The sequence below is a fragment of the Phoca vitulina genome, unplaced genomic scaffold, assembly GCF_004348235.1.
Source record: "Phoca vitulina isolate PV1807 unplaced genomic scaffold, GSC_HSeal_1.0 scaffold556, whole genome shotgun sequence".
In the NCBI taxonomy this organism is placed as follows: Eukaryota; Metazoa; Chordata; class Mammalia; order Carnivora; family Phocidae; genus Phoca; species Phoca vitulina.
Genome location: NW_022590243.1, coordinates 1 through 16547, shown reverse-complemented (window position 1 = coordinate 16547; position 16547 = coordinate 1). Strand labels below are relative to the sequence as shown.

At 39.0% G+C, this 16547-nt stretch overlaps 1 protein-coding gene across 1 annotated transcript; it reads left to right on the top strand.

The window, feature by feature from the left end:
* The first annotated feature begins 13020 nt into the window (after positions 1–13020).
* LOC116629292 (coiled-coil domain-containing protein 7-like) lies at positions 13021–16423 on the top strand. Its single transcript, XM_032399598.1, has 2 exons — positions 13021–13920; positions 15042–16423. Exons 1-2 carry the CDS (start codon positions 13642–13644, stop codon positions 15219–15221), a joined length of 459 nt encoding a protein of 152 aa, XP_032255489.1. The 5' UTR covers positions 13021–13641; the 3' UTR covers positions 15222–16423.
* Positions 16424–16547: the final 124 nt, after the last annotated feature.

Below are 16547 nucleotides of genomic sequence, written 5' to 3'. Positions count from 1 at the left end.
GTACCAAGAGGCACTCAAGCGGATCACCCAAATTTCATATATTCCTCCCTGCTACCATTGTGTAACATTAGTTCTAGTTTACCCTGCTGATCAGTATTATTTATGCCTGTAAACACAGTGATTCCTCTTCCAGCCTCCTGGTTCCTGGATACAAGGATCCTGGGATGTCTAGGTGGCAGCCCTGGCAGCTCTAGCTTGTAGCTCAATAGGAGGCTTGCTTTTTCCTTTGGGGAGTTAGACTTTTAAGTTTTCGAAGTCCAGAGTTGCAGGAAGAAAAGAACAAAGTTCCTTAGTGGTTATTGGGAATGATGCTAACTGGGATATCTCCTGCTTCTATCCCTTGGTTTCCAGACCCACATATTTCACTGGTTCTTCCAGGGTGGAATGGGCACAATTTAATCCCTTGGTTCCCAGACCCACATATTTCACTGGTTCTTCCAGGGTGGAATGCCACCAAATGGCCAGGTAGGTGGTCTCCTCAAGGAATAATGTCACACTAGGTTATTGGCCTCTGTTGCTGTCATGGTGGATATTCAGAGGCAACAGTAGCTTGATTGGCTTTGGTAAGAGGAAATCCATGATTTTGGACTGATGTGTAGCCCCATCTCTCCTACTGTGACCACTTCTTTCATGTACCCACTGTGCCAGGTTCGTATGAATGAGGACAAAGTTTGGCTAACATCAATTAGCTATATTGTTTTATCTACTAAGTTGTTTGGTGCTTCTTCTGTGGTGATGTCTTCTAGTAGGTAATTACGTGTGATATGGAAAATTTCATGTCTATCCATATGCCTCTACTTAAGACCTTGTTTGTGACTTTTTTTTTTTTAAAGATTTTATTTATTTATTTGACAGAGAGAGAAATAGCAAGAGAGGGAACACAGCAGGGGGAGTGGGAGAGGGAGAAGCAGGGAGCTTCCCACTGAGCAGGGAGCCCGATGCGGGGCTCAATCCCAGGACCCCGGGATCATGACCTGAGCCCAAGGTAGATGCTTAATGATTGAGCCACCCAGGAGCCCCAAAAATTGCATTTTTTAAGGAATTTTCTTTACGGTTACTCTGGTTCAGGAGGTCACATGGTGCATAGCTAAATTAGTTTCCCAGTTCATATGCCACTTGGGAGACTTACAGAGATACTTAAGGAAAACAAATTTGGAACTATCAGTAATGGAAAAAGATGCAGCATGGAGATTATGGCAAGCCCAAGTGGATAATCACAAATTTCAGGAGGTACTTTCTGGGTTGTGCAAGTGCAGGCTCAGGACCTAAAAGGGAGTGCCTCCTTAAATCTTCTAGGCGAGGTGCCTCTATGTGGGTCAAGCTCTTTGGACTATTGACCTTGTTGGCTATAAAGTCATCCCGGTTACTTCTATGTTTTGTTCTAGAAGCTTTATAGATTTAGGTTTTCACTTAGGCCTATGATCCATTTTGACTTAATATGTATTGATGGAGCCGTTGGGAGATAGTTCTCCATGATTCTCTCTTGTTTCTGCATATCTTCTGATAGATTTTGTTCTGGATACCTTTCCAAGGAGATTTGTACGGCAAATAGCTTTGGAAAACACGGCATCTCTCTCTGGGACAGAGGGCAGATTTGTTGGCTGTTCATGATAATAAAGACAATGTCTCTCACTGGAAAATAGATGAGAAGGTTTGCTAGCAGTGTTTTCAGAGAAGACCGGGGCTGTCTCTCTCAGGGAGCCCAACTCACTGAGTGTGCCAGCATTACCTAGCCATTGTTGCTTTGCCCTATAGGAATTGGGGCTTGGGGAGCCAGCAACTCTGGTTGCTGTTATTGCTGCGATTAATAAGTGGTCCTTTGTCTCTAGCCCAGGAGTCTCAAATGTTATGCCAGTGTCTATGATATTGTGGCAGGCTAACTTGTTTTCCAGCAGGTAAGGAAAATTGTAGACCTTTCATAGTTCTTGATGGTTTCAGTAAAAAAGACTGAATATTGACAAGACCTGGCTTTCTGGAATAGGAAAGACCAGAGCTTCCCCATTTAATATGATTTGAGGGACATCCTTGGGATTTAGTAGCAGCCATATTATTCAATTATTCAATCAAGCAATAAATAAGTATCCACTCTGTTCCCTGTTGCTGAGGAGGGAGATGGTTGCAGGCCGTATACTGGGAAGTAGGGTCAACGGTAGCTGCCTGAATGGTAGATAACTTAGTTGTTCTTACTCCTTGGGGTGGGGGCTGAAGGGACAATTTGATGGTTAGCCTTATGCCTGCCCTGTTGAAACAATTGGTACTAAGATCCATCCCAGGTTAGAGGAAGGTTCTGATCCTTTTTAGACATCACTTACAGAGACACACATATACACCAAATGCAAAAGGGGGAAATTTGTGACCCCTATGGGGAGAATTCATGCAAATTTTTAGAACTTTGGATTGTTAGCTTAGGAGATGAGGGGGAGGGACATGTAATGTTTTTTGAAGAGGAATGACCATAGTTTGGCCCTCTTACGGCTCAACTGCTCCTGAATTCTATCAAGCCGATCTTAGATGATTTCAAAGATGACAGTATAAAGTCTGAGTTATTTGAGATGTTTTTTTTCTGGCCATAAGGGCATTCTGGTCCTCTTACTGAAAGTTCCTTGAAACAGAGAAAATCCCATGGGAAATCATAGAGCATATACTGTATAGTATTCCAGCTCTTACTGTCCCACCTTGGGTCTGTACTCTCCCACATACTGGCCCACATGGGCAGAAAGAAGGGGACATAGCGGGTCTTTATAAAAAAACCCCTTTGGATCTCTTGTTTCTGACTGATTCTTCTAGATGAAAAATTTGGGTGAGAGTGGAGGACAATTTGAAAGAAGTTATAGTTACAGGAATGGGACACATTAATTTTGTGGCAATGGAAGGATAGGAAGAAAACCTAAGCACCTGGGGATGCAACACCTTAAACAGCGGGAGGTACTGGGAAATGAAAGAATATTAATATTCTTTTGTCTTTTAGCATAGCTCCTGGACCCTTCCTCACAAGGACAGTATCTTGGTCCAGCCCTCCCAAACTATTGCAAGTTCCTTGAATTTAACTGACTTTTTTTTTTTTTAAGATTTTATTTATTTGTCAAAGAGAGAGAGCACAAGCAGGGGGAGGAGCAGGCAGGGGGAGAAACAGACTCCCCACTGAGCATGGAGCCCGATGCAGGTCCATCCCAGGACCCCGGGATCATGACCTGAGCCGAAGGCAGACGCCCAGTCGACTGAGCCACCCAGGCGTCCTGAATTTAACTGACTTCTGAATTGCTATCTGCCACATGGCTTTGACTACAATTTGATTGCTATTCTCTTAATCTTACTTCTCAGTATTGGAAATAGCAGCAAATGGCCCGTTTCTTCACCTCCTATGCAAAACCTTATGAAAATTTTTGTTGTCGTTCTCACACACATTCCCATACCTATTATTCAGGCATTTCATGGGATGGACAAATCCCACCGAACTGTTATTATAAACAAACAAAGAACAGATTGGACTGACTGCCATTATGCAGTCTCTCCAAAAAACATGGGTTCTCAATGATTTGAACAGAAGAAAGAACCCTAAGGTGTGTCAGCGGCTGGGAGGCCATGTTGGAGCCACTGTCAACTGCGTGCTATGAGAGCTGTGGGTGCCACCTGGGGGAGGGAGGGCGTTGCTCAGCAGTTGTAAATAAGACTTTATTCCCAGGGGCACCAGGAACTCCTCTGGGACTATGCTTTTTGTTTGAAGCCCCCCCACTGTATTCTTTTTCAAAGTTGTTTTGGTTATTGCAGGTTCTTTTCATTTCCATAGGTGTTTTAGCATCAGGTTGCCAATTTCTTCCAAGAGGCCTGCTGGTATTTTGATTGGGGTTGTTTTGAACTGATACATTAAGTAGGGGAGAGGTGACATCTTAACATTATTAAATCTTCTAATTCATGAGCATGGTATTGCTGCATTTACTTAGACCTTTATTTTCTCTCAGCAATTTTTTATAGTTATCAGTGTAGAGGTTTTGCACATTTTTCAGCATTATGCATAAATACTTCATATTTTTAATGCCATGGGAAGTGGTATTTATGGTATTTTACTTCCTCATTGTTCATCAAGAGCATATAGAAACGCAGTTGATTTTTGTATTTTGATCTTGTATCCTGCAACCAAGTTAAACTTATTAATTTTTGAAGATTTCATCAGATTTTCTACATAGATCATTTTGTTTCTTTATTAAAAAATTCATTTTTCTTCCTTTCCAGTTTGAATTCTTTCTATTTCTTTTCCTTGACTTTTGCACTGGTTAGGACTTCCAGTAAGTACATTGTTGAAAAGAAGTAATGAGAGCAGACAGCCTTACCTTGTTCTTTATCATAGGGGGGAAGCAAGCAATCTTTACCATTAAGTATGATGTTAGTTGTAGGTTTCTCATTGATGCATTTTATCAGGTTAAGAAAGTTTCTATTTCAAGTTTCAGATTAAAAAAAATCTGGATTGGATGCTGGATTTTGTCAGTTACTTCTTCAGCCCCTCTTTAGATAATCATATGTCTGTGTGCATACATGTTTGTGTTTTAGCCTGTAAATATGATGATTTCATTGATTATCATATGTTAATGCAACCTTGCATCCCTGGGATAAACCCCACTTGGTCATGACTACTATTTTTTTTTTATATATATATTGTTTGGTTCAATTTGCTAAAATTTCATGAACAATTATTGCATATATGTTCAGGTGGGATATTGACCCGTAGTTTTCTTTTCTTTAATATCTTTGGTATTGGTGTTAGGGTAATGCTGCCTCTCAGAATGAGTTGGGAAGTATCCCTGGATCCTCTGCAATTTTCTGCATGCATTTGTATAAAATTTGTATTGTTTCTTCTTTAATGTTTTATTACTCACTAATGATGCTATCTGGACCTGGAGTTCTCTTGGTGGAAAATTTTCTTGATTTTTTAAACACAAATTAAATTTCTTTAGATATAATGGTATTCAGGATACATTTTTCTTGTTGAATAAGCTTTGATAATGTCTGTCTTTTAGGGAACTTATCCATTTTATCCAAGTTGTTGAATTTATGGGCATAAAATTGTTCAAAACCTCCTTTATTATCCTGTTAACATCTGTAGAATTTGTAGTGCCTGATACTGGTAATTTGGGTCTTCTCTCTCTCCCTCTTTTTTTCTTGATTACTCTGGGTATTAATCTTTTTTTTTTTTTTTTTTTGGATTTTGTGAAACAGCCAGATATTGGGTTTATTGGTTTCTGCTATTTTGTTTTTTAAATTGATTTCTGTTCTTAATCATTTCCTTTCTTCTGCTCCCTTTGTGTTTCATTTGCTCTTTTTGTTTGTTTGTTTCTTCCCTTTCTAATTGAAGTAATTGATTTGAGAACTTTCTTCTTATTATAGGTGTGTAGTATAGTGATACAGACATTTTCCTGTACATGCTACTTTAGCAGCATCCCACACATTTTGGTATGCTTTGTTTTTATTTTTATTCTGTTCAATATACTTTTTAATTCCCCTTTTGATTACTTCTTTGACACATGAATTACTAATTGGTTGATAATGTTGTTAGTATTGAAAACATTATTCAAGTTTCTATATCCTAAGTGATTTTCTGTCTACTTATTTGATCAGTTATGGAGGGAGACATTGTTGCAGGATTGCAGGGTTCTTGTCTCACGCAGTCAAAGAAGTCAAAGAATGAATCTCGCGGACACAAAAGGGTGAAGTGAAGTGAAAGTTTATAAAGTGAAGGTGAGAACAGAAAGGAAAGAAAAAGCTCTCTGGAGTGAGAGGAGTCCCGAATGGGTTACCACTGAGGGTTTTTAGGGCAGGTCTTTCATTGAAAACTTGACCAGGAAGCTAATCGCCTTGAGCTTCTTGTGCCATCTTGGTTTGAGCAAGAACTACTGATAACATCCTTAATGACTTCTTTGAGGTCTGGTCATTTTCTGTGATTACAATGTAGCTGCCAAAGAAAAATACTCCCTAATATCCAGCACCAGGTGGTCTGGTCTATTCCCTTATCTCTTGTTCACTCTGTCTTAGTGCTTCTGCCTGCCAGGAATAGTTTCAGAGCCTAGTCAGGGACCCACCCCCCCCATCTCTCCCTGCCTATACCTTAACCCTTTCTTACTCAACATGATGAAATCTCTGACTTTAATGGTGGGTTTGTCTATTTCTCCTTGAAGTCCTATCAGTTTTTGTTTGATGTATTTTGTTCCTCTCTTGTTAGGTCCATAAATGTTTACGATTGTTGTATCTTCTTAATGAATGGCTTATCATTATGAAATAACCCACTTTATCCCTGGTAAGAGTCTTTACTCAAAAATCTAGTTTTTCAGTAAGTAATATAAAAACTACAGCTTTCTTTTGACTAGTGTTAGCATGATAGCTCTTTTTTCATCTATTGGGAGACCATTTTCCATGGATCGCTTACATTTTTGCACTTTTTTTAAAAAAAAGATTTTATTTATTTATTTGAGAGAGAGAGAATGAGAGAGAGAGAGAGCATGGGGGGGAGGGTCAGAGGGAGAAGCAGACTCCCTGCTGAGCAGGGAGTGCAATGTGGGACTCGATCCAGGGACTCCAGGATCATGACCTGAGCTGAAGGCTGTCGCTCAACCAACTGAGCTGCCCAGGCGCCCCACATTTTTGCACTTTTGAAAAAAAGTGACAACATTCACTCAACAAGCATTTATTATTGTGTGCTGATACCTAGGAAAGGATAAAACACAAATGTTTCCTGTCTTTTAAACATGTATATCTCAATATATAGAAAGTTCGTTACATATAAGCATATTGGATTCATGTATATGAATAAATGTGTCACATACCTTCTATATAACTGAAAATTAGAAAATGCGCGAGTCAAGGGGAAATTCCACTTTTTGTCAGAATTTAAATTGTCCCAGATCCTTGCAATGACCACAGTATCAATTGAACATAAATTGAAATATTTTTAAGATTAGCAAATGAATCTCCTTTGCCTTTTGAATTGTTGCATTTGCCTTGGGGTCTGAGGGTGGCAAGTGAGTCTGTGCACAAGCCCTTTAAGAGTGGATTTTCTGTTCTGTATTTATAGTGGTTCTCCTGGAAGTAAACTTTGGTTTTCACAGCCAGACATTTTGGGGGCTTGTCTCTCTGGTAGAGGCCCCAAGAGTTGGGGTGCCTGGTGTGGGGCACAAATCCCTCCCTCCTCAGGGACAACCCCTATATTATGAGATCTCTCCTAATTGTGGGTCTGCTGAGCCTGGGGTGGGGTTTCTTGCAAGATTTGGTCTCTACCTCTTCTACCTGTCTCAATGTGGCCCTTTTCTCCTATGTTGTGGAGGTGCTGTTCAGCTAGCTTTCAAAGTCCCTTGCAGAGGGAAATTTTCCATATGTAGCTGTAGATTTCTTGTGTTTGGGGGGAAGAGGTGAGTTCAGGATCCTTCTATGCCTCGATCTTGAGCCCTCTTCCATTTTTGCACTTCTTGTTTCAGCTTTTGCTCTGGACTATTTATTTGAATATTCGTAGAGTAAACCAAACACAGCCATTATTAAAAATTAAATTATATCAAGTTAGTATTTTTAAATATAAAACACTTTACTTCGGGCAATAAAACTTTATTTGGAGAGTGTTTTAAATCAATAACCTTCATTTTTTTTAAGAGAAAAAAGAATTAAGTCAAACTATCAAAAAAGCTCTACGTTGGAAAATTGCATATGAAAGCAGGGCAGAGAAACTGATGGCAAGACACTGCTTATGTGGCACGATTCAACTTTTTAGTCCGTTTTATTTTTAAAACCGCGAAGCCGCAGCACAATTCCGTGGGAGCTTAGAGTCTGGTAAAGGACTCTACAAATCCTCGGACTGAAAATAACTTTAGATAGCGGCAGATGAGCGGCTGGAGGCCCAGGTTTTGCAGGTGAAGCCCAAGTTCTCAAAGCACCGAATAGGCCCCTGTTTTATTTCTTTAGGCCAAATGTCTAAAAGAATCTCACTTGTGCAGCGTCCCGGAGGGAAGCCTGGGGAGCGAGAAAGAGGGCGCCGTCTGGTTGCCGAAATTCCTCTCCCCTTCCACTGGGCGAGAAGACTCAGCTCAAGCTCTGGCTCCTCGCGCTGCGCGGTCTCGCCGGCGGGGGCGCGCGCGGCTGGGGGGGGGCGGCGGGGGCGCGCGGCTGGGGGGCATGGGTGACGCGGCGTCAACCGCCTACCCTGCGGCTGTGCGCCTGGTCCTGGTCGTTGCTGCCGCCTCAGGGCGCAGAGGCCCGGCCTTCCCGCCCAAATGTCAGTTTGTAAAATAGCAGGGCTGGAGTCTGCAGGGTTTGCAGGCTCCCGCCTTGTAGGAAGTCTGGGAGGCTCGGAATTTCCAACTCTTTCACCTTAGAGTCCTCTTCGCCCAGGCAAAACCACCCAGGAGCCTGGCTTCCCACAGCCTCGGCAGGTACACGGGCTGCTAGGAGCGGAGGCGTGCGCGGTACTTTCCTCATCGGATTGTGAGAGTTTGCGTTGGGTTCTCTGGCAAAAGCGTTTACTTTTCCTCTCTCAGTGGCAGTTGTGCCTCTAAGGCAAATCAGAGCTTTCCTATCCTGTGCCCCCCCACCCCCATTTCATTGTGTACTGTATCATGAGAGGGTTTGAAGTGACCCCTGGAAGGAGGACCGGATCTGTCTCCGTGGTAGCAGGTGACTGATGAACTTGAGCAAATCTGTGGTGATATAACGTACACCTCCTAGCATGATTGGGAGGGTTAAATGAAGAGACTATGTAAAATCCTTAAACATTTTCTTGTAAATACAAGCGTTCACTCCACGTGACCTTTATTTGTATGTGCATGTGGACTTCATTGATGAGGTGGTTTTGTAGCACCTGGTGAGTGTCCCGGCTTTTCCTTACTTGGTTTCTTGACGTGGCCGGCATCCCAGCCTTCCTGTTACCACAGATAAATGTAACCTGTGCCTACCTTAAGTGCACGGGCGCATTTGTGCGTTAAAACCCATTTCCCCTTGTTTACTCCAGGATATCATCCCATCAATTTCCTTCTATACCAGTAAATACATTTTGCTTTCTCTTGGGTCATTTCCATCAGCATATGTATTAGTTTCCTAGGGCTGCCTAAAAGAAGTACCACAAACAACAGAAATTTATTCTCTTTGACTTCTGGAGGCTGAAGGCTGAAGGCTGAAAAGTGTTGGCAGTGTTGGTTCCTGCTGGAGGCTCTGAGGGAGAATTTGTTCCATGTTTTTCTTTCCTAGCTTCTGGAGGCTGCTGCCAATCATAGGTGTTCCTTAGTTTGTAGAGTCATTGGGCCAGTCTCTGCCTTCGCGTGGTGTTCTGTCCTGTGTGTAGTCTGTTTTTTTCTTCCAATACACCACTCAGGGGGTGGGGACCGCCCTAGTCCAGTTTGAATTCATCTTAACTTGATTACATCTACAAAGACCTTATTCCCAAATAAGGTCACATTCACAGGTTCTGGGGTTAGGACTGGAACATATTTTTGGGGAGAGGACATGATTTAACCTATGACAGTATACAAACATGTTACTTTTCTCATCCAAAAAAAATCTTCCTCTTGCCCATATTTTACTCCCTTTTGTAGCACAATTTCTCAGGTGCTTAACATTCATATTCACTGTCTCCATTTCCTCTTGGACAATTCTCTTTTGAACTTAGGTCAATCAGGCATTCACCTCCATCACTCTTGAAATTGTTGCTGTACTTTAGGTCACAAGTGACCTACCTCCATGTTGCTAAATCCGTTGGTTCTTAGTCTTCCTCTTACCTGACCAGCATTTGACAAAGATCATCGCTCAGGCATAAGTTTTTCTCACTGTATTTTCTGTGTATCCCCTCTTGGTTTTACCTTCTGACTCATTGGTCACTCATTCTTAAGTCTTGTTTGCTGGTCTTTCTCTCTCAGACCTGACACTTTTGATGGAATGCCTTTGGCAATATAATTTCTTTGAAATTCTTTTGATGCTTTTTAGTTTTGTAAATTGAATTTTGGTTTCTGTATCGCTTACTACATTAACTTTACTTAAAACATTATGCCGCAGTTAATATGAGAAAAATATAAAAAAAGGGAATATTTCCCAACAGGGGACTTTGGCTTATGTTCTATAATGTATATATTTATTATTATTATGAACAGTTTCCAAAAGAGCATTGCATTCTTCCTTCAAAATAAATTTTTAGTGACATGGCATCAAATAATGTTTCCTAATACTTATTTGATTATGATTTAAAAATCATGTTTGGTGACCATGTTTTTAATTAACTGCGGTGTTTCTAAAACAATAAAGCTGTTGTATAGTTTGTGAATGAAATAAAAATTTTCAGTGTTGTCATATTTTTGCTCTATCATTCATGACCAAGTTAAAAAAATGTCTTGACAAGTTGTGCAAAATGTCATAGAATTTTAGTTTTTGAGTATTTTCTCTTTGCTTTGTTTTTCTCATATGTATTTGAGGCATTGTATCCCAGTTATATATACATACATACATACATACATATATGTGTATATATATATTATATATTTTTAAACTATTTTTTTGGTAAGCTCTTAAAAATGTGTATGATTCTTCTCCAGCTGTGTCATCTATTGGTTAAAATCCTAATACATGTTCACATATAGAAATATTTGCATTTTGGAAATCCACAATTATATCAATAATTGTTATGTGCCTTCTGTGTTTTACTTGAGGGATTGTGTCCAAAATAAGTGAGAAATAATTAGTTTTTAAAAACCTTATTCAACTGATTTTATTCATAATGTATCCTATAATATTTATTATTTGGTTTATTTTACTTCCTAAATAGTCTATTATTTGGTGTTAATATTTGTATTTTGCAGCAATGTGCTAACAGGATGCCACTGACTTTTGCCATGGTTTCGGCTAAATAAAAAAAATACCTATTATCAGGCTCTTAAAATTTATTAGATGACCCTCTCTACACTAGGTACTACTCTAAAAATTTAATCGTGGTTTTTTTTTTTTTTTTTTGGTATCAACAAATGCAGGCCTATATATTCCCATTTTTCATAGGATTGTTAATTTTTTAAATTCTTTAAAATCTGATATTAACTCTTAATACTTACTGATGATATATATTATGCATTTCACTTTATTCATGTTCAAGAATGTGTGATAAATGCTGCTTATCTTTGCATCATTTTTATCCTTCAGCTAAACTCTGCATCCAGGGCGTTTTCAATTTAGACAAGATCTTTCAAGTTAGACAAGATCAATCCTTTGAGGAGAGATGTTATTAAAACCTGGTGGAAATTCAATTCTTCCTCCTTTTTAGGTTATATACTCTTTCTGAAATCTTTCAGATTTTTCTCTTTGAGGTTCTTATATTTCATTCTGTGTTTGTGTTTTGTTGTTTATCTGTTTACTTTTTGGCATTTTGTGAACACTTTTGATCTATGGTGCCACTATTCTTAAATCTGAGAAATTTATCTTTATTATTTCTTCAAATATTTCTCTCCTGTCCATATTTTCTTTCTCACTGGATCTTCTATTGTGTGGTTTTTGGCATTTATATAATTCTACACATCTTTATTTTTCATTTCTATTTCTTTATCTTTTCTGCTGCTTTCTGGCAGAACACCTCAGTCTGATCCTCCATTTTCCCAATTTATTCTTCAGCAGTATTAGTCTGTGATCAGTTATGTTGTTTATTACATTTTTCATTTGTAATATTTCTACTCAAGTCTTTAAAAAAATACCCTGTGTACCTGTTTTCTATTGCTAATATTCTGTGTGTGTGTGTGTGTGTGTGTGTGTAGGGGGGGTGTTTGTGTATTTTTGGTTTAAGTTTGTATGTATGTATGTATGTATGTGTTTATTTAAGTAATCTCTATACCCAGCGTGGGGCTGGAACTTACAACCCTGAGATCAAGAGCCACATGCTCTTCTGACTAAACCACCCAGGCGCCCTTGGACTTTTTTTCCCTCCAGTTTGTTGTTTTTCTTTTGCAAAACTTGTATTTTTCAGGGTCAAGTTATTTTCATCTGTGAGCTCATATGCCCTTGGGAGTGTCGGCTACTCTTGTCTGGTAATCTATTATCATAAAATGGTCAAAAGCCAGGCCCCAGTTTATGTCCCTCCCATCGTTTAGGGAAATTATATGTGTGTATTTGTTTCCCAGGGCTGTCATTACAAAATACCACAAAGTAAGTGGCTTAAAACAATAATAATTTATTCTCTCATAGTTCAGGAGTCTAGGAATCTAAAATCAAGGTGTTTGCAGTGCTACGTTCCTTCTAAAGGTTCTAGAGAAGAACTCCCCTTGCTTCTTCCTAGCAAGGATACTGGCAATCTTTAACATTCCTTAGCTTGTAGTTGCATTTCTCTAGTCTCTTCCTCTGTCATTACATGACCTTTACCCCTGTTTTTCTATGGTGTCTTTACATGATTTCTTTTTTTTAAAAAAATAATTTATTTTAGAGAGAGAGAGAGAGTGGTGCTAAAGGGGGAGGGTCAGAGGGAGAGGGAGAGAGTCCCCAGCAGACTCCACGCTGAGCGCAAAGCCTGACATGGGGCTCGATCTCATGACCCTGAGATCAGCACCTGAGCCAAAACCAAGAGTCGGATGCTTAACCAACTGCACCACCCAGGTGGCCTTATATGGCTTTCTTATAATGACACTAGCCATTGGATTTAGGGCCCATTGTAATCTAGTATGACCTCATCTTAACTTGGTTACTTCTGCAAAGACTGTATTTTCAAATATGGTCATATTCACAGGTGCCAGGGGTTAGAACTTGAACATATTTTTTTCGGGGACACAGTTCAACCTACAACAATGAGACATCTAAGTTCAGACAACAGAGAACCAATGCTATTCTATATTAATTTTGTCAGTCTATGAGACAACTCCCATGGTCAAGCATATAGTTTAAAACTCTTTGGGAGGGGTGCCTGGGTGGCTCATTCGGTTAAGCGGCTGCCTTCGGCTTGGGTCATGATCCCGGGGTCCTGGGATCGAGCCCCACGTCGGGCTCCCTGCTCAGTGGGAAGTCTGCTTCTCCCTCTCCCTCTGCCTGCTTCTCTGCCTACTTGTGCTCTCTATCTCTCTGTCAAATAAATAAATAAAATCTTTAAAAAAAATAAAAAAAACTCTTTGGGAAAAGGCATTGTCCTGAGTTTTAATCAGCTTTGGAGAGAGGGAGGAGTAGAAGAATGAAAGCCTAAGACCTGTCCAGTCTGTACTTTTTATCTCAGTCCAACTTTGGTGTTGCCTTGATATTACTGGGCCTAGGCTATTATTCCTATAGAAATAATGGTAAAGGGCATATATTACCTTAAAAAAATGGGGGAAAGGTAAGAATAAAATTTTAAAGTTTCCTAAAGAAATTCTCTCATTCCTGCCACTGTCTCTGTCTCTTCAGCCCCCATCCTAAATGCCCATACATAAATCAGCCTTCAGCCACTTGTAGGGATATCTCACAGTATTTTTTATTTGCTTATTTTTTTAATTTTTTGTTGGTATTTATTGTTAGGAACATTATTCTCTCCATTTTGTAATTCCTGTAGAGCTCATTTTGGGACTCACCATCTTCATGGTGATTGATAATCCTGCCATAATGTTTAATCTGAAATCTTAATGTTTTATTCACAGGGAGGAATACAATTTTTTCATCTATAATTTGGAAGCAAAGTAAAATAACAAAATGAAGCCAGCAAAACACCTGTTAGCCGCTAGTAATAAATTGGCAAATGTTCCAGAATTCACTTACAAAAAAGGACTGTTGAATTTACCATTGTCACCTAAACCAAAGGAAAAACATAGTACAAAATCAGTACGTGAGAAACTCGAACCAATGGTCTTAGGATCTCCACCAACAGGGGAATCCATCGTAAGGTATGCTTTGCCCATTCCATCAAGTAAGACAAAGGAGTTAATAGCAGAAGATGAATTGATCAGGAAAATTACCAAACATCTGAAGATGGTAAGACACTTGTTGGTCCCTGTGTTTGGGGTCCCCATGACCAGCGCCAGGCTTAGTGATTTGTTAGGAAGGTGCACTAGACTCAAAATATAGTCCTATTGATGGCTAAGATTTATTACGGTGAAAGGGTACAAAGCAAAATCAGCAAAAGGAAAAGGCTTATGGGGTGAAGACTGGAGGAAACTAGGTCCAAGATTCCTCTTCCTTTAAAGTCACACAGGATGTGCTTAATTCCTCCAATAACACATTATGACAACACGTGAAATGTCTGTTGGAGAAGCTCATTAGAGACTCAGTGCCCAGAGTTTTATTGGATACTTTGCCTAGCATGTACCGAAATTCCAGACTCCTGAAGGAAAGCAGATGTTTAGCATAAACCACATTGTGCAGACAGTTTAGGGACAATGAGCCACCGTTATCAGTGAATGATGGGAACACACCTAAAATCCAAGTACTGAGACACCAGTCCAACGCCAGCCTTGAAAGCAGATCTTTCTAACGATAGGCCTTTCTAAGTCTTATTCCTGCTATGCTAAGTCTTCTCAGCACTTTAGAAACTTTAGCTCTTAGTGTTGGGGAAAAAAATTTCCTTTTTCTCTGAGTTTCTCTTTGCACAATGATCCAGAATTGAATTGTGGTTGTACCAAATACCAAATGAGAACAATGAGGAGTAGTACAAATATAAAAAGAACATAGTTTGTCAAATTTCCAAAATATAAATTTCCTCAAAGTTTGAGGCGTTAGCTCAGAGAATTTCCTTTATGGCTCTTTGGTTTCCATTTCTGTTTTGCCCACTTCTCTTCAAAGAAGAAAGTTGAGTCAGTCATATTTTGAGGAATACTTTGGTAATAAGTGGAGTTGATGCTTCAACTATTCATAGTCTTTTACATGCCTGTAGGGACTTTCTCCATTGCTAGGGAGTAGAGTCAAGGAGTGTTTCTCATCATTTCTTTATGGTGATATGAGATGGGGTGTGAGATGGAAAATTTAAGTTTGTGGCACTGGCAGAAATAAGTCTCACTGCTAAGAACATCCTGACATGTTTGATTAAATGTCTTTTTACATTTAATATAATAATTTTAAACTATAAAAATACTTAATTTTCTTTGATTCACTCACAGGTTGTTTCTACTTTGGAAGAAACCTATGGATTTGGCATTCAAAGTGGAGAAAAATCAGTTGTGAAGCCTGAACCTGAGGAATTAACTTTATTGGTAAGTATATATAACCCTAATGTAGAGACATTAACACTGAAAAGGGTTAAGATTTTCTTTTGGATTCCATTTATATTCTCAGAATGAATTCCCCATCCATGAAAATGACCCAGTTAGGGAACTTGAAAGTAGAGTACTTATTTTTCTATCCTCTGCTTAAAGTTTAATTAAGACATATCTATATTCTAAACCTACTTTTATTGTTAATTCCTATTCTATTTAATCTTTAAACATTTGGTTACTTGTTGGTTTGAGTTGTATATTCCTTATCATGTTAAGAAAGTATTCTTCTATTTCTATTTTGCTAAAAAATAAAACAAAACCAAGAAGTTATTGAGTGTTAGGAAATGCCTGGTATATAGTGAAGTTATGTAACTGTTAAGGTGATTAAGTATGTGGTTCTCCTTTAATCTATTGAGGAGTTCAATTATTTTACACATTTCATAATATTCAACTGTATTTTTAATACTTGTAGAGTATTATTTTTCTAATTACTTTTGTTAGTTAGGGATTGAGTTTGGCTCCATGTAATAAAATAGCTATGTTGAGTCTTTCAATTCGTGAACATGGTATGTCTCTCCATTTATTTAGATCTTGTTTGATTCTTTTATCACCAATTTATAATTTTCATCATACAGATCCTATACATGGTTCGTTAGATTTATGCATTTATATTTCATGTTTTTTGGAATGATTTTTAACAGCATTGTTTTTAATTTTAGTTTCCACATGTTTGTTACTAGTATATAGAAATGTGATTGATTTTTATATGTTTATATCTGATATCTTGCAATCTTATTCAATGTACTTTTTGATTCTAGATTTTCTATAGATTTCTTGGAATTTTCTACATAGATAATTATATCATTCTCAAATAGAGACAATTTTACTTCTTCCTGTCCAGTCTGAATGCTTTTTATTTCTTTCTCTTGTGCTGGCTCTGGCTTCCAGCATTATATTTAATAATAGTGATGAGAGCAGATATCTTTGACTCATTGTGACTACTACTTCCAGACAGGAATGGAAGTTCAGTTCCCTGCTTACTTTCACCAGCACCACTCTGATGGGGGAATTGGAGGGCCAGTTTTCACTGCCATATTATTTTTCAGCCCTACTGACACATATGGGTAGAGGTGCACTTTTTTTCTTGGTGTTTGGCTCAGGTAGGATAGGTATAGTCAGAAAGTTTTTGGATTATGCCAGAGACACCTTTTCACAGTCCTTTGACTCTTCTTTCCTTTCTTCTTTCTTTTTTTTTAAAGATTTTATTTATTTATTTGAGAGAGAGAGAGCATGAGTAGGGCAGAGGGAGAGGGAGAAGCAGACTCCCTGCTGAGTAGGGAGCCCGATGTGGGGCTCGATCCCAGGACCCTGGGATCATGACCTGAGCCAAAGGCAGACCCTTAACCAACT